The sequence below is a fragment of the Giraffa tippelskirchi genome, chromosome 4 (assembly GCF_054371585.1).
Source record: "Giraffa tippelskirchi isolate mGirTip1 chromosome 4, T2T-mGirTip1v1.2.pri, whole genome shotgun sequence".
Taxonomy (NCBI): domain Eukaryota; kingdom Metazoa; phylum Chordata; class Mammalia; order Artiodactyla; family Giraffidae; genus Giraffa; species Giraffa tippelskirchi.
This window is the reverse complement of record NC_137278.1, coordinates 186238738-186263684: the sequence shown is the minus strand read 5'-3', so window position 1 is coordinate 186263684 and position 24947 is coordinate 186238738. Positions and strand designations below refer to the sequence as shown.

At 38.6% G+C, this 24947-nt stretch overlaps 1 protein-coding gene and 1 pseudogene across 46 annotated transcripts in view; one reads left to right on the top strand and one right to left on the bottom strand.

Annotated features, from left to right (window-relative positions):
• The window catches only part of PLCZ1 (phospholipase C zeta 1), a 347938-nt gene that overhangs the window by 5967 nt on the left and 317024 nt on the right, over window positions 1-24947 (bottom strand). For 41 of the 46 annotated variants that reach the window (XM_081592321.1, XM_081592293.1, XM_081592297.1 and 38 more), the window contains 8 exons: window positions 24781-24930; window positions 23987-24223; window positions 22568-22715; window positions 16703-16819; window positions 15413-15585; window positions 11607-11730; window positions 7651-7800; window positions 6348-6494 (listed from right to left, as the gene is read on the bottom strand). In XM_081592321.1, coding sequence (XP_081448447.1) covers window positions 6409-6494; window positions 7651-7800; window positions 11607-11730; window positions 15413-15585; window positions 16703-16819; window positions 22568-22715; window positions 23987-24223; window positions 24781-24930 — 1185 coding nt within the window. In that variant the 3' untranslated portion in view covers window positions 6348-6408. Of the gene's footprint in view, window positions 1-6347; window positions 6495-7624; window positions 7801-11606; window positions 11731-15412; window positions 15586-16702; window positions 16820-22567; window positions 22716-23971; window positions 24224-24780; window positions 24931-24947 lie in introns of those variants that run through there. The other 5 variants (XM_081592286.1, XM_081592300.1, XM_081592299.1 and 2 more) reach the window with 3 other exon arrangements.
• Window positions 2749-4304, top strand: LOC145544591 (ADP-sugar pyrophosphatase pseudogene; annotated as a pseudogene).

Sequence of the window (24947 nt, the reverse complement as noted above, 5' to 3'; positions counted from 1 at the left end):
AGAGATTGAAGGCAAAAGGAGAAGGGGGCAGCAGAGGATAAGATGGTTGAATGGCATCACCGACTCAATGGGCATGAACTTGGGCAAATTCCAAGAGGTAGTGAGGGGCAGGGAGTCCTGGGGTGCTGCAGTCCATGGGATTGCAAAGAGTTGGACACGACTTAGTAACTGAACAACAATAACATGAGCCCATACTGATATAAATGACTGAACAAATAAATAATTGCGGGAGGAGGGAAATGAATCTCCCCTGTAGAAGAATTCCAAACAATGTATGTAGACACTTTGCCTTCTAGACAGTGAAACATAACTAACTTCCCACTCTTTAGTTGTGGGCTGTACACAGTGACTTCCTCCCAAAGACTATGGCATGAAAAGCAGGGGAAACAGAACTTTACAGAGGAGAACCTGACAAACTCTACTTCAATCAGGTAATAAAGGTCAATATCAACAGTGAAAAGTCATGTGGAGAAGGTACCTTTGATAAGATTTTATGAAAGAGGCACTTTACTTCTGAGGTCTTCCTTCCAAAAATTGTAGCCTCCATCTAATCATGAAAAAGCATTATTCAAACCCAATTGACACACATTCTACCAAATACATGACTAGTCATTCTTGAAACAGGCAAGTTCATTACAAACAGAAGACTGAGAATCTGTCACAACCGAGAGGAGCCTCAGGAAATAAGACTAGTAAATATAATGTGAATCATAGATGGGACCGAGAAACAGAAAAGTGGTATTAGGTAAAAACTAAGGAAATTTGAATAAAATATGGACTTCAGTTAACAATAATGTCTTAGTGCCAATATTGGTTCATTAACTTGTAATAAAATCATTATACCAATTGAATATGTTAATACTACTGGTGAAGAATGACATCAGCAAAAATGATGGACTAGGAAACCCCAAAGATCCATTTTTCCACAAAAAAAAAAAAAAACAAAAACGGCAAATAAACTGGTAAAAAAACTATCTTAAGTCTGATATCCACTTGAGCTAATTTTTGTATACTGTATGACTTAACAACTTTTTTTTCCAGATTACCTTGCATTAATTACCGTGGTTCTGTCATTCACTATAGACCTTAGGCAATTCAATGTTTCTGAGCTTGTTTTGTTAACAACAAAATTTAAGATCGCTGCAAGGATTTAAGTTAATTCCTGTTTGTTTGTTTCTGTATTTATTCATTTAGGCTGCATCACCTGACTTGTGGGATTTTAGTTCTCTGACTCAGGATTGAATCCAGGCCCTTGGCAGTGAAGGTAGGGAGTCCTAACCACTAGACAACCAGGGAAGTCCCTAATTTCTATTTAATATCAGATACATCGTAGGCACTGCTAATATCACAGAGATGTAACTATCACATTAGAAAAGGGGTTGTCCTGGGAGAATAATAGGATTAGTGACACCAAGTGTGAAAGTTAAATTGTAGGGAGTTCCCTGGTGGTTTAGTGGCTAAGACGGTGCACTCTCAATGCAGGGCCCTCAGGTTTGATACCTGGTCAGGAAACCAGTTCCCATATGCCGCAACCAAGACCTGGCACAGTCAAATAAACAAATAATTTTTTTAAGGGTTAAATTGTATACAAATGAAATGGAAAATAGACAGAGAGCACTGGTCCCTGCAAATATGTAGGTTTTTAAGGAATCTAACACCAACTTCCACCACTACCACGTGCTTAGCTGATGTGTAAGAATGCAAGACACACAGAAGACCAATCTCTCATAAGCTCAAATTCCACTTTAATCCACCCCTTTGATGTTTTAAATGGAAATTTCTAGTGGCTGGTAAAAATAGCTTACCTCCAAATACTACAGGGGACTCAAACTTTATGGCCTAAGAATCCAGAATGCATCACAAGAAAGCTTTGTTGGTACAAATATTTCTAGAGGGTTGTTGTTACCTTGAAAGAAATGTAATTCAGCAAATGTTTAGATACTACCAAAAAACAAGGAATTTCAATAACTCCTGAAAATAGAATCTAATTCATATAGTCTCTCAATAAAATGTTCATTGTTCAAGCCCAGGAGGGCTTCACTAAAAGTAAGCAAATCCATTTTCTCAATCCTAGTCCACAACATGAGCTTCCTGCCTTTGTGGCTCCCAAATAACCCCTGAAATTTGCATTAAGTTTTCAAGTGGAATCTGGGATTCACGTGTCTGCATCCTTCAAGACACCATATACTCCTCCCTACCCAAAATTTAAGTAAAGACCTCCTTTTTACAGCTCTAGGCAGTTCTTCCACACTTCTTTCAAAAATAGGGCAACTTAAGAGCAACCAGTATCAGTGGCCTCCAGTGGCCACCATCCCCCAAACAAAAGTCAAGGTAAGTCTAGACTGTGATCTGCATGTTTTCTATTTGAAGTTCCAAACAACCAGAAGCAAGGGAAAAAAAATAAAGGTCAAAATTAATGCCATAACAAAACTTTCCTGTCGCTGATCACTACAAGGTAATGAGAGTAACAAAAGGAAGAGCCCAGGTTTATGTGAATGACCTCTAGCCAAAGACCACAAGAAACACATTCAGTGGGTTGACTCCTCATTGCAACAAGGGAGATACACAAAGGAAGAGCCATGGAGTGTCTCAGCAAAGGACTTACTATTGGATTCAGGCTTGTGTTAGATGATTTGAGAGAAGGCTCAAGGAAGGAGGTGAAGAATCCAAGAGTCATTTACGTTTCCCCAGGAGTGTTTGGCACTTCTGTGTTTGGACAGTATTCATGCTTCTGTCAGGTGCTCCGCCATGGTTACAGACTTACAGACTGGTCTTGTTTTTCTCCTTATCCATCGTGGTCACACAGTGGCCCTGGTGGGTGTTGATGTGAAATTGTTCACGTTTGGCAGACGAACACCGTAGCCTGACTGTGAGTATCAGGCCAGCTCCTAGCAACACCGAGGCCTCTCTGACAGAGCAGTCACTTCCTAGCTGTCACTTTACTCAGGTGCGTAGAGACATAAACCGAGGAATGTAACCTAATCTAGGAGGTCACGGATGGCCACCCTGAGGAAGTGACACTTAAACTAGAGTTTAAAAGCTAAAAGATCTTCTGTTAGCACAGCCTAGAGGTTCATTCTAGCTGTTTCTTGTTTCCTTCCCCTCACCAACACTATTATTTTTCTACAAGTGACTTAGGCTTAGAAATAAGTCAAAGCTGGCTTTTCACACCATTTCCAGTCTTCTCTAATGTAAGAACATCCCTGGCAGTGGAGTTTCTATGGGTAGTATCTGTTAAAAGCTCTTGTGAGAAAATAATTATAGTAATAATAATAATAATGGTACCAGTTTAACTTAAAGGGTAATATAAATGATAAATAATGCACATAAAATGAAAACAAACATGCCTAAAGACATTCCAAGATTACTGGAAGGGAAATAAAATAATCTAATGTTTTCCTTTCAAAATTGCATTTCTAACGTACTGTGGGATATTAAAGATTTTGTCTTCAAAGTTAGTGAGCTGAGTTTGAGTGGTACCTGAAGTAAAGTGAGAAAAGGAAAGATCCTTTTTTCTTCCTTATTTTAAATCTTTTCAGTATAAATGAGAAATAAGTTCTTTCTGCTTCAAGAATTAAGGAACTCTTACAATATTCACCTGATGAAAGCCTTTGAACTCTCGTGGAATTCCAAATCTTCAAAAGGCTTTAGGAGTTTACAGAAGGCGAAAGCCTTGCATTAATGGGCAAAACAGGCCACTTGCTATTAGGTTGAATAGTAAATGATTTAAATAAGATCCTTCTGGAATGGATCATGCTTGAAAAAACAACTTACAGGGATCCTACTGGTCACACAAGAACTTGTGAAACAGCAAAAGTATACAACCAGAGGATAGTCGGGTGATGGAAGTGGCAGTTACCCCAGAGCCTCAAAGAACCCTTTGTTAGGAAAGCATCATTCTAGTGAAGCAGTTCCAACCACCAATGGGAGGCTACTGCCAAGAATTCCCCCGGGTCTCATGGATGACAGAGAAAGCCCAGAAGCAGCTGCTCTTCGGGAGCTTGAGGAAGAAAACTGGTTATAAGGGTAACGCTGCATGTTCTTCAGCCATAGTATGGATCTGGGTTTGCCAAATTAGTTGCAACACCCACATCTCTACCATAACTCTCAGTGGAGATGATAATGAAAATGTAAGGCCTAAGCCAAAGTCAGGAGATGGAGAATTTGTGGAAGTAATTTCCTTACGAAAGAATGACCTGCTGAAGAGACAGGATGCTCTGGTAGCTGAAGGGTATCTGAGAGTAGATGCCAGAGTCTATTTCTGTGCTCAGGTTACTAATACATGCACACATGAGGCCTTCTGAAGGGCTCTTCCTGAATCTGGAATGCCAAAGGACAGCAGCCACGTTTTTGCACACAGATCCACCAGGCCTCCTTCACTAAGACTTTGTATCCGGCTTAGTTTTCAGGGAGATTTGAAATTAGCTTTTTCATAAAATAAAAGCATTATAAATAAATAAATAAATATAAAATCCTTCTGTAACCTGGCAAAAGAGAAGCATTCCTGTGAGAACTGGCTGTTCATATTCCCCCTGGGAACACTGGGCTCATGTGCTCAGTTGTGCCCAACTCTGGTGTGAGTCCATAGGCTACAGCTTGCCAGGCTCCTCAGCCCATCAGTTTTTTCCAGTGCTTTCCTACTCCAGTGGATCTTCCCAATCCAAGGATCGAACCCGCATCTCTGGAGTCCCCTGTACTACAGGCACCGCTCCACTGGGGAAGCCCAGTGAGAAGACTGTCTCTTGGTCTTAACTCCTGACAGCCCATGAAGGAGGATCTGGATGATTATACACTGAGCAATCTGGGATACCCGACTCCTTGTGGGCCTGGGTATTTCAATTCCCAGTGGCACGTTTATTTTAAATATTTAGTTCTGGGGCTAAACCATGATAGTAGGAAAACATGGTAGATGACTTTTTTGTGTATTATTCTGGCTATCAAGTGATAATGCATTAACAATCATAAACAAAGAGCATTTTTGTTGTTTTAATTATAAAGTCAGATTTAATTTCAACAAATACCTATAACGGCCCTCTGTGTTGTCAAAAATTTTACTGGGTGATTTCACCTCATTGCCATGCAACAATGTGGTAGAATCAGTATTAGTATGCTTGGTTTTTTGAAAAACAGTTAATATTGAACCATATTCTTCTACATATGACATTTAGTAAAGCAAAACCATGCTGATGGTGAGAAGCCCAGTATATGAAATAGCACAGGAATTTCAAATCTGACCAAGAGAAGAAATTCAATGTACATTTAGTGCAGATTCAGAAGGCAAGTGAAAGTCACTCAGTTGCATCCAACTCTTTGCGACCCCAGGGACTATATGGTCCATGAAATTCTCCAGGCCAGAATACTGGAGTGGGTAGCCTTTTCCTTCTCCAGGGGATCTTCCCAACCCAGGGATCAAACCCAGGTCTCCCACATTGCAGGCAGATTCTTTACCAGCTGAGCCACAAGGGAAGCAGATTCAGACACAATGCAAATTCATTCCGAGATCTGAGCATGTAAGCCACCGAGCTGCCAAGTCACTTCAGTTGTGTCCGACTCTGTGCGACCCCATAGACGGCAGCCCACCAGGCTCCACCGTCCCTGGGATTCTCCAGGCAAGAACACTGGAGTGAGTTGCCATTTCTTTCTCCAGTGCATGAAAGGGAAAAGTGAAAGTGAAGTCGCTCAGTCGTGTCCGACTCTTAGCGACCCCATGGACTGCAGCCTACCAGGCTCCTCCGTCCATGGGATTTTCCAGGCAAGAGTACTGGAGTGGGGTGCCATTGCCTTCTCCATAGCCACCGTAGCAGATCACTTTTAAAGATACAGAGTCTGGAAGGCAGTTTGAATGCAAATCAAAATCATATGCACTCATAAAAATGTCTGTATAATTACAGGGTACCCAATCACAGGGTACCCAATGCACAGCATCCGCAAACTAGTCTGAGAGCGTAAGGGCAAATTACTCTCCAGGATGTAAAAAGGTACTAAGCACCTGGAATCCAATTCCTTCCCACTACAATATGCACTAGTGGGTGTCTAGAAGTTAAAACACTCTTAGATTTCACATTTCTTTTATACCTCCAAATATTTGCCAACGTATCTTATTCACTCAGACATATTTTAGAAATGTGTAAATGCTACTAATTAAACATGATACAAGCAAGTTGAAAGAGCAGCCTCAGGAGCAGAGGGGCAAGAGAAATTGGCTGACAAGGATGTCACACTGAGTCAGGACCTGCTGAAGCTTCTGTTTTGTTTCCACTGCTCTAGTTTGCATATTTAAAAGTGAATTTGCTCAGTACTTCAAAATAATTATTTTTCTTTATGTTAAAAGAAAAAATATCTAGACATTCATTCTAAACTGTTTTATTGCAATGTGTAAGCTAATGCTATGTTAAGTACCACGAGTTGCTATCTGATGTACCAGACATAAATAAAAAGGGAAGCGGGCTCAAGACTCTCACCCATTTTGGACAACAGAGGAACACGACGGTAACCTGCAAAAGGAATCACATCTGATTAACACAATAAAAATATATTCATCAGCAGGGGCCCCAATAGGGCTCCTGAGAAATAACATACTTTGTTGTTTGTTGTTCAGTCGCTAACTTGTGTCTGACTCTTTGCAACCCCATGGACTATACAGCATGCCAGGCTCCTTTGTCCACCACTATCTCCTGGAGTTTGCTCAAATTCATGTCCATGAGTTGGGCTATAGGGATGCCCAAAATATTTTCCACTGTTACAGTGTTAACTATAAAAATGCACTGTATTCTCCTGAATCTCATACTTGGGGTAGATATAAATTGACTGTCTCATGTCAAGTCTTGTGGTGTCTGTTGTTTGTGACAGAAATTCATGTCCATTGAGTCGGTGATGCTATCTAACCATCTCATCCTCTGCGTCCCCCTTCTCCTTTTGCCTTCAATCTTTCCCAGCAAGAAATAATAAAGTAAGTACATATAAAAACTAGGACTATGCAGCTATATTTCATTATGTATATTCATTTTCCTCCAAAATAAAATACTTGAAGTTTCTACCCCAACTTCATACTAAGCACCACACAGCTCATACTTCCCCCCCTCCCTGAAAATGCAGCATCTCCAAAATTAGCCATCACCCTTCTGCTTCAGAAAGGCTGTTTCCTAGGTACATCTCAGATGGTACTAGAAAAGTAAATATAAGGTAAAATCGAGAGCACACTGTAAATCACCCCAGAGAGGTGACTGCAAGGCAGCTCTGAAAAGAGTCAAGATAAGAGTCTTGGGCTCCCTGTCTCTTCTCAGGTGGAAAAAAAGAGTCACTGCTTCTCCCTTCTGAATGGTTCCCATCCTTCATTTCTTCATGGTAGTCATGCCTACTCTTAACTGAAACAAAAGAGCTATAACCCACGCAGAGAAACTTTCATATAAGTTTAGTTTGTCTAATTAGTCTTCCTAGCATTCCCAGTCCCCATTCCCACCTTCTGTATCAGAACATATTTCCATAATTCCACTAGGAAGAACTATATCAATATATATATATATATTTTTTTTTTCCCTTCACATATCTGACTGTCATGAAGAGAGCTGTTTGGTATATCAAAGAGTCTGTTTGCTAAACTCAAGTTATACATAAATATTAGCACAGTCATCTTACTTTTCAGAATATTACCTCTGTTCATGCATAGAACTGGTAAAGTATATTGTCCAAGAAATTCATTTCCAGCTATTAAACCTTGATTTGCAGCAACAAAACGAATCAATGCTAATTCTGGCACCTGAATAACAAATGTGAATGTTTCATTCCATCTTGGATTAAAAGCTGAAATATAAAGGAAAAGGTAGAATAAAAAAAAATCAAACACTGTTCCTAGGGGAAAATGCTTAATATCTGTTCTCTAAAATTCTTATTTTTAACACTTTAATAGTAATAATGAAAGCTGATGGTTTAGAGGACTTAAATCTTTAATGTACCCAATGAGAAAGAAATAATACTGGCAATAATACTACTTATTAGGTGTTTACAAGTGCTGGGCAATATTCTAAAAACTTTAAGGAGATAATCTCACTTAATCCTCACAACCAGGGTTATCTCTATCCACATTTACAGATGGGAAAACTGAGTCACAAAGATGTTTCATAACCTCCAAAAGGTTTCACAGAAATAGCCATTAAGTAGTGGGGCAGGAAATCAAACAAATGGTGTCTGATTTCACAGCCGAAACATGTAACTGTTATACAATATGACTGCTATGTTCAAGCATTTTATCAACAAAGAACTTGAAACAACAGGAAGTTATATAACATCATTTTTCTAGATCAGGACATCTGGGAAGAACTCTACAGACAGTGGCTGGACTGAGAGCTCACTAATGTTTGCTCTAAAGTCAGCTCTTGATCCTTCTTTTGATTAAATGCTTATTTTCAAATCCAAAATTGATGAGTAATCTATGTCCCCAGCGAAACAGATCATCCCAAATACTCTCCTGCCAAACAAGAAATCCAAATTGCATCACAATGTGACCCAAATCAGATAAAAATTAAGCATAATTTTATGGAACCAAGTAATTCTCATCCAGATCAAATAAATGCTCTTACTTTAATAAAAAAATGTTCAGGGAAAAATAGTGCATTGTTTTTCATGTACAAAGGCAATCTTATACCTACTACCTCAATAGATTTGTCCTTTGTGTCATATTTCAGCACATATTGAAGCATCTGTGACTAATTATACCATATCTATGTTTTCTATGATGTATCTGTGGTCACAAACGCACATTTACTAGGTAGGAATTCAGGATGCAGTCAATGCTAGTGAAAATATTAAACGAATTGACTCACATTGCAATAATGATCATCTTACCTTGCCCTAACAGAGAAATAATTCAGTGAAGTACAGGAAACAAGTTTAAGAGTGAAATCTTTATAGACACTGCAAAATGCCTGCACAAAATTCTTATACTGACTTATTCTCTGTCTTCTAACCCTGCTTGACCATACTCTCTCTTTATACACACACAAGATCATACATAGATATATGTGAAAGTCCTTTCAGTTGTCAAAGTATAAAAAAAAAACAACTAATTTGATAATTACAAATATAGTTAAAAATCACAGGACTTCCCTGGTGGTCCAGTGGTTAAGAATCTACCTTACAATACAGGAGACCCAGGTTCAATCCCTGGTCAGGGTACTAAGATCCCACATGCTTTGGAGCAACGAAGCCTACCCACCACAGCTAGAAACACCAAGTGCTGCAGCTACTGCAGCCTGTACATCCCAGAGCCTGTGCCACGACTAGAGAGTCCAGCACCACAAGGGAAGATCCCACATGACGCAAGGAAGATACTCCATGCTGCAACTAATACCTGATGCAACCAAATGAATAAATGTTTCTAAAAAAATCACTTCCCTATTGTACACAAACGTGATTGTTTTCCTCCCAGACTCTCATGTCTTTCAACGCACTTCCATCACCCTAGTAGCTGAGCGATCTCAGCACCCTTCTTGCCCGGTTATCAACACTTTCAGTCCTGCTGGTCTTCCTCGTGTGCGTCCTCCATTCCTTTTCTGATGGTGCAGCCCTTCTTTAAGACTTGACTTCTGCATCCTATCACTATGAAACCACATCCTGACTCTCCTGTATTTCTCATCTCTTTCTCTCACACTTTTCCCTCTCTACTCTGTAGAAACGATCTCTGTTAAGACTCAGTTCTTAGTGCTTTATGGCCCTGTTTAAAAGTTTTAATTTTATTCATTTTATACAGAAAAGAAAGTTTCTAATACTGTGTCACGGCTTTCACGATTTTCCATAGCCATCCCCAAAGTAAATTTCTCATTTTATCTCACAACTAATCTTTCTTAAGTATACTGTACTTGAACAATTGTACTTTCTGCTAACATGTTTGAATTTTGTTTTCTCCATGTTTTAGCACACATATTACTACTTTTGCCGTAAATTCCCTTATCCTGGGGAATTCCCTAGAGGAACAGTGGTTAGGATTCAGCACTTTCTCTGCCATTGCCTGGGTTCAATCCCTGGTCAGAGAACTAAGATCCCACAAGTCTCAAAGTGTGGCCAAAAATGGAGAAAAAAGAAAGAAAGAAAGAAAATTCCTTTATCCTCAATCTCTATTAAAAAAGTCCTACTCATTTGCCAAGAACCATCTTCAAATTTGCCCCTTCCACACAATTCTTTGTACTTTCTTTAAAGCACTAATGACTCTTTCGTAACAGTTTCACTTACATCTCATATTCCATACTGAACTATAAACTATCTATAATAGAATTAGTTGGGGCATATATAAGAATGCAGTTAATAGAGGTTTTAAGGTTTTTGATACTAGAATCAGGCTTTTAACATGACAGGCTCAGTAATGTCTGGTGAACCACACTGAATTTTTGTAGGTATATTCCCATAAAACCAGGGATGCAATCAAATTTCTAATGGGAGCGAAAATCACAGTATTACATAAGGGGTGCATGGAATAAATTAATGTTCTGTGCATTTAGTCATGAAGACTCAAGTAAGGGGAATGGAGAGAGCAAGGGATAGGTTACTAGAAGCTTCCTGATGTTAGCAGTTACCATTTCCTGACACAGCCATTTCAACTCTAAGGGGAGCCACATAAGACAGTGAGTGAGTCACTACTAATATCCCTTCCCAACGATAACACAGGATGAGGTAATAAAACTTTCCAAATCTTTTCTCTCTCCTTTGTTCCTAGGGGCTGAGGTGGAGGAATATTTGGGGTTTGGGAGGAGGCAAACATTGGATTTGGAGGGAATTATCACAAAAGAAGAAAAAGATGGCTCAAACTGCACCTGCTTCTCTGCCCATGCCATTCAACCTGGAGCATATTTCTAGACTCTGAAATGAAGTCCACTATACTTTGGGAATATTCACTCAAAGAAGATTCTACTCTCAAAGGATCAGCTGCAAGTTCTCTTCCTGGGTGATTCTGACTATCTGACTTAACAGTCAACCCCAAGAATTTATACTTTTCTAATGTTCTTAATGATTTCAACTTCAGAGAATAAATAATAGTGTTAGTATTGTATTATGTAAACTGTCATGAGATGCTGGCACACTGAAAATCTCACCAAAGTCACTTCTTTCATTCCTACATTTCCCTTCTGGCAAAAATGACTGATTTATGAATCCAAATACTGTTATGAGCATGTTTCTATGGCATACTGAGTCAGAAGCCACAGAACTTTGATCTAAAATAATTCAAGCTGTCAAGTAAAACTATGCAACACACTGTATTAGAGAAATCTTAAGCTCTTTATTTTACACAGAAGCTGGCAGCTAGATAGATTTGAGGCCATCAAAATCTCTCTCTTAATCAGTCAAACAAGGAAACATAAAGAGGAAGTAAAAATGGAAAAAACACTACTTCTTCAGGTAAGATACATTTTTGTATCTGTAATTGAAACGATATCTAACCAACATTAAGTCATTATCAAATTTTTTGCTGCATATAATACTTTGGTCATCTTGAACATAATGCAAAAGCTTTGCCTTATGAAAAATAAATATGTATCAAAACTCTATCAATACATAATCTTGAAGCTTTCAAACATGAAGTCTAATAGACTGATCAATAAAATATATTAGAGGCTCACCATTTTTTTTAATTACACGACTCTGCTGCTTCATTTGATCATTTGGAACCCCAAAAATTTCTACAATCACTAGGGTATCAGCTTTGTTTTGATAACTGGGAGGCAACTGGATACCACTGATGAGCTACACAAAAATAAGTAAATTCAAGATTTAGCAGAACAAACTGTATCACTGCTTACTTTCAAAATAAAATGTTCTCCAAAAATTATGATGAACTAAGTCAAGTCCCACCAAAAAACTGAAAGTAAAAAAGAGTGTAAATTTTAAATTTTAGCCCTTTTAAATTTTACCTCCTTTTTGAGTTAAATTTCAACTTAAGTATCAAAAGGTGATTATCAAATTATTCCATTTGACCCAGATGTGATTATAGTAAAATATACATTCTCCAATATTTATGCTCCAACAAATAATTTTATTCTAACAGCATTTGTTATGATTGTTATAAAGCAATGTTTAAAAATATTATGACACCCCTTCTGCTATAATACAGACTGAGCACTCTGATAACTTGAACTATTTTCAAATCTATATAGTATATAAACAACAGAAAAAATGGAAACTATAAATATGACTTCTGAAGTGTACAAAAAAGCACCACATAATTTCCTATGATAGCATTTTCTGACAATATAGTTTATATGTTTGGATAAATTATCATGAACTTTTACCTTATCCATTGTTGCCTATATTATCATAAGTCACCTGAGTTTGAAAAATCAATTATTTCATATATACATATCCTCGGGATTAAATAGCAGAAAAATGTTTAACAAAGTAATTAATAATAGTTTTATTTCACCTTCTATTAGTCAAGCTAATTGTAGAAGCACAGATTTGTTTTACTTTAAGGAACAAAGGAAATGATGCTGTGAAAGCACGGCAGTCAATATGCCAGCAAATCTGGAAAACTCAGCAGTGGCCACAGGACTGCAAATGGTCAGTTTTCATTCCAATCCCAAAGAAAGGAAATGCCAAAGAATGTTCAAACTACCGCAAAACTGCACACATCTCACATGCTAGCAAAGTAGTCCTCAAAACTCTCCAAGCCAGGCTTCAATAGTATGTGAATCGTGAATCTCGAGATGTTCAAGCTGGATTTAGAAAAGGCAGAGGAACCAGAGATCAAATTGCCAACATCTGTTGGAACATCGAAAAAGCAAGAGAGTTCCAGAGAAACATTTATTTCTGCTTTATTGACTATGCCAAAGCCTTTGACTGTGTGGATCACAACAAACTGTGGAAAATTCTGAAAGAGATGGGAATACCAGACCACCTGACTTGCCTCTTGAGAAATCTGTATGCAGGTCAGGAAGCAACAGTTAGAACTGGACATGGAACAACAGACTCTTTCCAAATAGGGAAAGGGGTACGTCAAGGCTGTATATTGTCACACTGCTTATCTACCTTATATGCAGACTACATCATGAGAAATGCTGGACTGGATGAAGCACAAGCTAAAATCAAGATTGCTGGGAGAAATATCAATAACCTCAGATATGCAAATAACACAATGCTTATGGCAGAAAGTGAAGAAGTATTGAAGAGCCTCTTGATGAAAGTGAAAGAGGAGAGTGAAAAAGTTGGCTTAAAACTCAACATTCAGAAAACGAAGATCATGGCATCTGGTCTTGTCACTTCATGGGAAATAGATGGGGAAACAGTGAGAGACTTTATTTTCTTGTACTCCAAAATCACTGCAGACGGTGACTGCAGCCATGAAATTAAAAGACGCTTACTCCTTGGAAGAAAAGTTATGACAAACCTAGACAGCATATTAAAAAGCAGAGATATTACTTTGCCAACAAAGGTCCATCTAGACAAAGCTGTGCTTTTTCCAGTAGTCATGTATGGATGTGAGAGTTGGACTATAAGGAAAGCTGAGCGTGGAAGAATTGATGCTTTTGAATTGTGGTGTTGGAGAAGACTCTTTAGAGTCCCTTGGACTGCAAGGAGATCCAACCAGTCCATCCTAAAGGAGATCAGTCCTGGGTGTTCATTGGAAGGACTGATGTTGAAGCTGAAACTCCAATAATTTGGCCACCTGATGCAAAGAGCTGACTCACTGGAAAAGGCCCTGATGCTGGGAAGGATTGGGGGCAGGAGGAGAAGGGGACGACAGAGGATGAGATGGTTAGATGGCATCACCGACTCGATGGACATGGGTTTGGGTAAACTCCGGCAGTTGGTGATGGACAGGGAGGCCTGGCGTGCTGCGATTCACGGGGTCGCAAAGAGTTGGACACGACTGAGTGACTGAACTGAATTGAAAAAGCTGGAAGTGGTGAGAGATGAGGCTAGAGGAGTGGGACAAAGCCAGACTAAGAAAACAATCAGGAGACACAAATAATTAAGTAGATATGATCAGATTAGCCTCAGCAAAATCTCTCTTGTTGACTTGTAGAAGATGGATCAGGATGACTGAGACAGGCTACCTGAAAACTCCTTAAGAAGCCAAAGGAACAGAGGTGATTACAGGTAACAAATTCCTTAAAAAAAAAAAAAGGACAGTAGCAAATGACATCAGATCAAGGGAATGAATAAGAAAGACAGTTAAAGTTAAGATCTACAGAAGTTAGAGACCGATAAGACATGGGACATAAAGGAGATGTGGAAGAGAAGAATAGCTCCCAATTTTCTGGCCTGAGTCAACTGAATAAATGAATTTGACTCAATTCACTGAGATTTAAATAAAATAGAAGAGATTTAACTAGGAAGGGATGTTCAGCTTTAATATTTTAAGTCTGACAGTACACTGGTAGGGATGCTAGGTGGGCTATTAAAAATAAGCCTTTAGAGTCAAAAAATGAAGTCAGATTAGCAATGTGAGCATGTTTGTGGTTGAAACCATGAAAGCGTATAAAAGAACACAAAGAGAATGTTTAGTTTGAGATGAGGATTAACAAAAAGCCTTAGGCAACATGAATATTTTATGGGCAGATAGGGGCTACCCTGGAGAAGAGACTGGCTACCCACTCCAGTATCCTTGCCTGGAGAATCCCATAGTCAGAGGAGCCTGCTAGGCTCCAGTGCATGGGATCGAAAAGAATTAGAGATGGTTGGATGGCATCACTGACTCAATGGACATGGGTTTGGGTAGACTCCAGGAGTTGGTGATGGACAGAGAGGCCTGGTGTGCTGCAATTCATGGGGTTGCAAAGAGTTGGACACGACTGAGCGACTGAACTGACTGACTGAGCGACTAAGCATTCGGGGGCTTCTCAGGTGGCTCAGTAGTAAAGAAAACACCTGTCAATCAGGAGCTGTGGGTGCAATCCCTGGGTTGGGAAGATCCCCTGGAGAAGGTAACGGAAACCCACCCCAGTATTCTTATCTGGGAAATCCCATGGACAGAGAAGCCTGGTGGGCTACAGTCCATGGGGCTTCAAAACAGTTAAGACATGATTTAGTGACTAAATAACAACAAAAGAGGAACCCACAAATGAAAGTGAGAAAGAATTGCTTGGAGGTAGATTGAAAAAGGAAAGAGGAAACACACAGAAGCACATCAATGAGATTTGTGTGGATTAGGAAGGGGTCTGAAAAAGTGGCTGCTTCATCCCAGCTACTCCCTAGAAGAACTAGACACGTTCCTCTAATTAGAACAATGCAACTTTTTGAATTTTTTCATTTATGCAAAAAGGCAACAAAAAGATATGGCAAGATGCTGCAATACCATCCACCTACAGTACCTTAAAAGAGTAACAGAAATTTAAAAGGTATTAAGGAAAATCAATGGAACTAAAAATATTAATGGGTACTATCTAGCTTATATCATAACTGAAAAAAAAAGTAAAAGTAATCTTACCCTTATTGTAAGTGTGAGCGGATTACTGTCTATTGGTACTTTATGTGGATTAAACTTTGTTTTTTTATCTCTTAGGAAGCTTGGTTTTAAAACATATCCAGAACAACCATTATCCAAAAATTTCCCATTTTGAAGATCCATAGGGAGACCAGGGGTCTGGAAATTTAAGGCCACTGTAAGGGAAAAGAGTATTTTGACCTTGTCAGGAAATGAGGGAATATCTAAAGAAACATAGTTAAACAGTTGAGTGAAACCTAATCGTGGATTATATATCTTTGAACATTTTAAGAGCAAGTGTTCACCAAATGACTCATGATGTTTAAACATTTGCTGTTGCCATGCCTACATTAACAGATGAAGGTGAGTTTCAAAACTTAATCTGTAAATTATTCTATAGCTTTTAAGTTAAAAAATCAAAATGGCACATAGCACAGATTATAGAATAGCAATGTACATGTCAGATAACATGTCAGATGACATTCAGGAAAGAAAATCACTACATTAAATGCTGGAAGGGTTGACACCAATGTATCATGAACTTTCAAGTCTAAAGGGGTACTGTTATCACTTGAGTTTGAGAAAGCAGGGAACAGGCAGAGCGATAATTGTTGTTAAAATATAAAGACAACTTCATATAGCCTGGTAAACAGACACCGGTGGTATTCAGTACCACCATCTGACCCCCACTGCCCACTCTACCATCCTGGTCCCAATTGTTCCCTCTCTGCAAACCTATGGGCCTTGCCACAGTTCAGTAACAGAAGAGTTAACACTTGGCACTTTCTCATTGGTTAGTCCCAGTGGTATACCAGTTGATCAGTTTGGAATAAGGAGGGTCTGACAAGGATAAATAACAGAGTTCATTACTTATTTTTCAATACTATGAATTCAGAAGTGATTAAAGTACAAAAAGCTCAGGTCACTTGGTTTGAAGAGGCCCTTATCAAATCTTTCATGCAAAGCACTTGATCTTCACTGTCCTCTTACATTCATTTTCAGTTTCTTTTTCCCCTTCCTACACTTCCCATGCAAACTCTTCATGAATTTAACCTCCATGTCTATACCCTCACCTAGATTTATCCTACGAAACCCATTTAAGAATAAACTCAACTCTTGAAATCAATGATTCATCATTGCTTGACTCCAAAACATCCAGGGTCAAAAATTTTTCAAAGGAAGCTCTTTTCATTAATATTTTATTAGTTCACAAAATGACCTTATTTTGTCTTATTTTTGCAAAAAAACAAACAAACAAAAAACCCCAAAACCTCAATATTCTATATAACATACCCATTTGACAACCTACATTCCAAAATTCTTGAGGATTAAAATTAGAAGAGTCAGCTCTTGTTGCTTTGGGATATACTCTGGTAATGAACCTCCTGGTGTGAAGAATAAATTCCCTGGCTGAAAAACAAATTTATTAAAATACTGCAAAATATTTCAAATAAACTACTATGTCTATATATTTATTTAATTCTACAATTTTGATGTCTACTGTCTTGGCAAAAGTATTTGCAATTCATGGAAATCAAAATAAATTCATGCTTTTGTTTCACGGTGTAATTCACTATTATTGAAAATAATTATTATACAATTTTATGTAATCATTCACTTGAAGAAAGAAACAACTGAATAACATGTTTCTTTTTCTCACATTCAAGTTAATTTCACTTTGACATAGAGCATATAAAATTCCAAAATAAAATACCATCCATAATGGTAAATAGTATAAATTAGTTTTGAATCTTAAGTGATTTAAATAGAATAAATAAACAAATGTGTTTTGTGTGTCCAACTGTTACGATTCCTTATCTAGTCCTACATTAGATGTCTACCTTTTGATGAAACATGGACTCTTCAGGGTCTTAATTTTTTTCATCTACAAAGTGATAAACATGAATGATCACTAAATATCCTCAACCTGATTTTGTTACTTCTGAGACTTAAAAGTTAAACATGCTATGTTTTCACAAATGCAATTTACATTTATTTTAGATAAATGAGAAAATCAAATAGAAAATATAAGAAAACAATATATAATCTCATCACTCTATTAATAACCCTGATAACCTCTTGGGATATATAGTTCCATTCTTCTGACATAGGTATATACTTATGCTTCAGTTGAATCTTATTGTTTACTCTCTTTTATAAACTTCCATTTTTGACTTAGTAAGATATCAGGAGATGTTTAACAGGAGGATTTCTACATGCTGTTTCTCACGAATCCTCAAATTGTCAGGGAATGTTTAACAGGAGGATTCCTACGTGCTGCTTCTCATAAAACCTCTGTCCCTTATCAGTGGAACGGAACACCACTCCCAGGGCTGAGGTCATGGAATGAGACAGGCTCGGGTCTCCTTCAGTAAACATTCTCCTTACAACAAAGCTAGTTAGTCTCGATCCTCTTTCTTAAGATATGGTTTGTCTCCTGACCTTGTGACTATTATTATTCCCTTGTTCCCTGGTAACAGTTGCTGTACGTTTGGTTTTCTAACCTTTATCAATGTCAAAAGAAATTTCTTGTACCACAGCATATATATAATCATAGAAAGATCATTAAGGTACCCTTCCCTTCCTCCACCAGAGGCTTGGGTACCCGTGTCTTTCTTTCTCTCTCTCTCTTTCTTTCTGTCTTTCATTTTATCGTCGACTCCAGACCACCAGATCCCAGTCCATTAAAGGACCCCAACACTAAGATAATATGAAAATCATTCCATTTCAATAATATTCACCTATGATATTATTTTTAGATGACTGAAAAGCATTCACATACATAAAAACTTGTTTCTGATTTTTCCTTATAATAAAATTAATGATGTTTATTATATTTTAACAATGATGAACCTCCTTGCAGTACATCTTTGACCAATCATTAATTATATACTAGAGCCAGGCATCCTGGAATGTGAAATCGAGTGGGCCTTAGGAAGCATCAAACAAAGCTAGTGGAGGTGATAGAATTCCAGTTGAGCTATTTCAAATCCTAAAAGATGATGCTGTGAAAGTGCTGCACTCAAGATGCCAGAAAATCTGGAAAACTCAGCAGTGGCCACAGGACTGGAAAAGGTCGGTTTTCATTCCAATCCCAAAGAAAGGCAGTGCCAAAGAATGTTCAAACTACAATACAATTGCACTCATCTTACACATTAGCAAAGTAATGCTCAAAACTCTCCAAGCCAGGCTTCAACAGTATGTGAACCATGAACTTCCGGATGTTCAAGCTGGATTTAGAAAAGGCAGAGGAACCAGAGATCAAATTGCCAACATCTACTGGATCATCATAAAAGCAAGAGAATACCAGAAAAACATCTACTTCTGCTTTATTGACTATGCCAGAGCCTCTGACTGTGTGGACCACAACAAACTGTGGCAAATTCTGAAAGAGATGGGAATCCAGACCACCTTACCTGTCTCCTGAGAAATCTGCATGCAGGTCAAGAAGCAACAGTTAGAACCAGACATGGAACAACAGACTGATTACAAATCGGGAAAGGAGTACGTCAAGGCTGTATATTGTCACTCTGCTTATTTAACTTATATGCAGAGTACATCATGAGAAACACTGGGCTGGATGAAGCACAAGCTGGAATCAAGATTGCCAGGAGAAATATCAATAACCTCAGATATGCAGATGACACCACCCTTATGGTAGAAAGTGAAGAAGAACTAAAGAGCCTCTTGATGAAAGTGAAAGAGGAGAATGAAAAAGTTGGCTTAAAACTCAACATTCAGAAAATGAAGATCATGGCATCTTGTCTCATTACTTCATGGCAAATAGATGGGGAAACAGTGGAAACAGTGAGAGACTTTATTTTCTTGGGCTCCAAAATCACTGCAGATGGTGGCTGCAGCCATGAAATTAAAAGACGCTTGCTCCTTAGAAGAAAAGCTATGACCAACCTAGACAGCATATCAAAAAGCAGAGACGTCACTTTGCCAACAAAGGTCTGTCTGGACAAAGCTATGGTTTTTCCAGTAGTCATGTACGGATGTGAGAGTTGGACTATAAAGAAAGTTGAGCACCAAAGAATTGATGCTTTTGAACTGTGGTGTTGGAGAAGACCCTTGAGAGTCCCTTGGACAGCAAGGAGATCCAACCAGTCAATCCTTAAGTAAATCAACCCTGAATATTCACTGGGAGGACTGATGCTGAAGCTAAAACTCCAATACTTTGGCCACCTGATGTGAAGAACTGACTCACTGGAAAAGACCCTGATGCAGGGAAAGATTGAAGGCAGGAGGAGAAGGGGACAACAGAAGATAAGATGGTTGGATGGCCTCACCAACTTGATGAATATGGGTTTGAGCAAGCTCTGGGAGTTGGTGATGGACAGGAAGGCCTGGCATGCTTCAGTCCAGGTGGTCACAAAAGTCGGACATGACTGAGTGGCTGAACTGAACTGAACTGACTTTTAGTTCAAGAAAAGTCTTCTATACTCTTTCCAAAGAAATGGTGATGTTACCTTTTATGACTCTACTCAGTCCCTTTTCAAATGCTGAGCAAGTGTTTAATATGATGAGAATGAGAGAATTATAACCACTTTTTCTGTGCCCAGAAGTCCCAACCACATGAACAACAACAAAAACCACCCAATAGTTTGAAATGATGGACTCCAGTAAAGTAGGTCAAATGCAAACTCCATTCACAATATTTCACAGTAAAAATATACTTTATATCACAATCCAACACCACACACACACACAAGAGTTTTATAAAATAATATTTGTGTTTCCTGCATACAATATACTCTTCTCTATTCTATTATTTAATTCTATTCCATTCCATTTTATTCCATTCCATTTCATTCTATTCTATTCTATTAACTGCCATGTAGAGCTACTGAATTGATTTTTGGTCACAAGCCTCAGTTTAGAACAAAAACCGAAAAGCCCTAAAATATCCAGCGTGTTTCTAACAGGCATTTTGAGGAGATGAGTTAAAGCATCCTCAAAACCCTAAAGCACCGGTGGCCAGCCCAATGAGGTTAACCACCATATATATTAGAATCTGCATTCCCAAATAGCCAGGAGCTTTTCTCAAGTTTTCATTTGCAGATTTGCAGGTGCTGATTTTTCTGCTTCTACATGAGATAGTAGATTGTAGTTTTTAAAAAGGATATGGCAAGTCACCTTATTCTCATTGACTGTGGAGGCCCAGCATAGGCTGCCTCAAAATGTGCCTCAGTGGCATATCGATTATTTTGGATTAAAGTTAAGCAATGGCCGGTGCAAGAGGGACACTCTCCCTCTTTTCTTTCTCTTTCAAAACAGTAAATAAATCTCTCATGTGAAAGGTACACTCCCTGTATCTGAAGGTAGGACATCCTTTCCACCAATGATAGGGAATTCAGAGCTGAGAAGCCTATAAAAATAAACCTGGTGCCTTGTTTAATTACTACCCCAAACTCAAACTGTTGAGATTCTTCACTAATTTCCTGTCAGTTTCTCACACATTTGTTTCTTTGTCTGGAAAGCATAAAAGCTGCCTACTTTGGTCACTTCTTAGGGTCTCATTTCTATGAATTAAATTTTGTTTCTTTTTCTCCTGTCAATATGTCTGGCATCACTTTTATTACTAGTCCAGTCACAAGAACTCAAGAGGGGTAAGAGAGAAAAAATTTCCCCTACCAACAGACCATTCCTTTTTAAGTTGATAACTGTTGTTTAGTCACTAAGTCGTGTCCGATTCTTTTGTGACCCCATGGACTGTAGCCACCAGGCTCCTCTGTCTGTGGGATTTTCCAGGAAAGAACTGGAGTAGGTTGCCATTTTCTTCTCCAGGGGATTCTCCTGACCCAGGGATCAAACCTGAGTCTCCTCCTTTGGTAGCTGTATTCTTTACGACTGAGCCACCAAGGAAGCTCCAAGTTGATGATGTTCCCCACTATGTAAGTCTGAGAACAAGGTAGAGTCCACTTCCCATTCTTTTTCCCAGGCCTAACAGTTGTATCTCAGGCTGTACCACGTAGAGTAACCCACCTCAGATTTAGAGTCTGGAGACAATGAAAGCAAGATTCAGAGACAAATGGTTCCTCTGTAGGTACACAGCCATCTGGCAGCCTGGTCTGGGTACCATTTTTACTTTCTTCTTCACTTTAGAGATGCAGCTTCCAGTCTATTTATCTCTACTTCATAGATGCCCACTTCTGCTAGTGGTAAAGAATCCTGCCAGCGCAGGAGACCGAAGAGACATGGGTTTGATACCTAGGTTGGGAAGATCCCCTGGAGTAGGATCCTGCTCCAGTATTCTTGGCCGGAAAATTCCACAGAAAGAGGAGCCTGGCAGGCTACAGTCGCAAAGTGTCAGACACGGCTGAGTGACTAGGCATTCATTCATTCATAGATGTCCACAAAGTTCACCCTGGCTTCAATTTCACTGCCATAAGCCAATCAATCTTAAGGGAAATCAACCCTGATTACTCGCTGGAAGGACTGATGCTGAAGCTGAAGCTCCAGTATTTTGGTCATCTGACGTGAACAGCTGACTCATTGGAAAAGCCCCTGATGCTGGGAAAGATTGAGGGCAGAAGGAGAAGAGGGCATCAGAGAATGAGATGGCTGGATGGCATCACCAATGCAATGGACATGAACTTGGGCCAACTTCGGGAGATGGTGAAGGACAGGGAGGCCTGGCATGCTGCAGTTCATGAGGTCTCAAAAGAGTCCGACACAAATGGGTGACTGAAAAACAACAAGCATTTATCATCTCCTCCTTACAGCCAGCATCACTCTTATGCTGCTAACAGAGGCATCTTTCAGAAACATACAAGGGATCATGTAACTCCTGAGATTTCAATCTTCTGCTCACTTACAAAGTTCAAGTTTCTTGTAATTTAGCTTTGCCTACCTCTGCAATCTTGTCACTCACTACTCTCTCATATAAACTGCTCACCACAGCTCCTCCCAACAAAGTGTCCATACTGGACATTCTCAAGCAAACTTGCGTGACTTAGAGAAGTAAATTAATGGTTCAGTTCTGTGAAATAAAATGTAAAGTGACCTGAGGCATATAACCCTTTTTAAAATCTGTTAAATATGTTGAAATTGGATTGGAACATAGTTTTATGAACATCATTGACAAATTTTGACATCTTAAAAGTGAATATAACTTGTTTAAACACCTCATCTATTTGAATTATAAGAATTTACCTGCCAGCTTTGTAAGTTTTCGGGCTTGGGACTCCCCAATAGAGTTGCTTTCATTAAATTGTTGATATAGATTTGAATGATGAAAACTTTTGAACTTCTCAATTTTAGTATAAATAACAAGATCAGATAGGGCCATAGATATTTTTATCTTTGTGGTGCAAAAAAAAAAACAAAACAAAACAATAATTTCACAATTTTGCACTAATCATTTGAAAAATTCTTTTTCCAATAAAGAAAATACTCTTCCAATTCAATGATTTTAGTTTTTTCATAAGATTATATCCTCAAAAACTATTTGGATTGGGTCGATGTAAATATGTTCTATTATAATAGCATTTGATGTTACTTACCAGGCAATTTAAACCTAAAATCCCAATTCATGAAGTAAGTACTAAAGGTGGCAATTATTTCTATTTCCTTTTCCCAAAGGTCTTAGTTTAGTCTCATGAATTTTACAAGCTCAGGAATTTTATACTATTTCCAATGTGATCTAACATTTTGGAATAACTTCTGCTGTATAGTACACTATTGTACACTTTTCCAGCCCAGAATCTGTATTCTCTGCACTTCTGTTAGCCTCTTCCAAAGTGTTTTTTTTTTTTCAGGAAAACATTGCCCGTCCATGCTCAATCCATGTGCTTAAGTGTCGATCATGTGGAGTGGGTATGGCTAAGCAGAGTGCATTCCCCTGGCAACAGTAACCAACTTAGGCATGTGTGCATGCTTGGATCACAGCCAGCGTACTGTGATCCAAAAGGAGTCGGCTTGGTCAGCTGAAAGATAGACAGAACTTTCAGATATGAATCTGAAAGCATGTAAAACTGAAGCTTTGCAAAGGCTTGCACCCATATCAGGAAGGTGGGGCCAAAGTTGGCAAAAAGAAAATTCTGTGGACTTTGCTTAATACACTTTAACCAATCATTCCTGAAATTAGATTCCCTTTCCTGAATGTTTCAGTTCTATGGACCAGCTGAATTAATTCATATTTTACTTAAACCAGCTGAATTAGTTTTGTATTGCTTGCCACCTTGTATACCTTCCTTTGTCATGTTAACTTGTATACTTAAAATACTATATAATATAAACAGTGATTTTCTTGTCTCTGACAGTAAGCTCTCCTTCAGGGCAGAGACACTATCTTATGTACACTGCACAATGTCTAATATATAAGAAGGCCTAATATTTGTTGGCTGTAGAGAGAAAGAATTTACGAACAGCTAACACAGGGAAAGAGATAACAACTTCTAAAATTTCTTTTCCACTGCTAATTTTTCCCAAATAAATTTTAAATGATAGACTAAAGTGATGACAAGTAGGAAAAAGATGTTTTCCTCCAAAAAGTTTTTAAAATTCTCAACTAACAAAAAAATAAAACAACTTTTCAATCACTTGTAAGATTTTCACAAAACATTGCCTCACCTTCTTTTTCCTGAAGAGTGGGATTCCAACCACCCGTTTCGACTGTTCTTCCTCTTCCAAATCATCTCGAAAAACACTCACTGGTTGTTTGGCACCACTTCCATCCTCCTCTTGTTCTACCTCCTCCTCTTCTTCAAACTCCTCTACCTGCCCATGCACATCAGAACCTCTCCTTTCAAGGGTTTCACGTAAGGTTCCTATTTTCTTGTTTCTAACTAATATTTTGAATTTTAATGCCTACAGAAACAATTTGAAAGAGATACAATTATACATGGACAGGTAAATTTGCACTTGTCATGGTCATTGAAAAGTCTTTCATCATATTTTCAATTTGCCCACAGTAGTAATATATGTAACTCCTTTTTCCATATTCCTAAAAACCTAATAGAAACCAAGGGATCTACCTGGTAGCTCAGATGGTAAAGAATCTGCCTGCAATGCAGGAGACCTGGGTTTGAACTCTGGTTCAGGCAGATTCCCTGCAGAAGGGAATGGCTATCCACTCCAGTATTCTTATCTGGAGAATCCCATGGACAGAGGAGCCTGGTGGGCTACAGTCCATAGGGTTGCAAAGAGTCAGACACAACTGAGCAACTAACACTACACTAGACTATCCTTTTTATCAAAATATATTCACCTAAATGCTCACGGGCTATTTCCTAGGAAACACATTGCAAAGATACACCACTATAATTAAAACTAAGCATTTTTCATTGATCTCTAGCTCAGTTTCATTGGCCAGTATAATAGCAGCAGGCTTTTTCTTAGCCTGAGCTTCTCAGACAAAATATTACCTCTGGTGAAGGTAGTCTGTCTGAAAATTTATCAAGCGTATATGACAGCAAGGCATCCCCAAAAGTAGCGAGCAAACTGTCGGCCATCACTTCTTGTTGGGAAGGGGAGCAGTGATTTTCCAAAGAGAGCACCACTGGGTACTCAGATGCCTAAAAAAATTAACCAT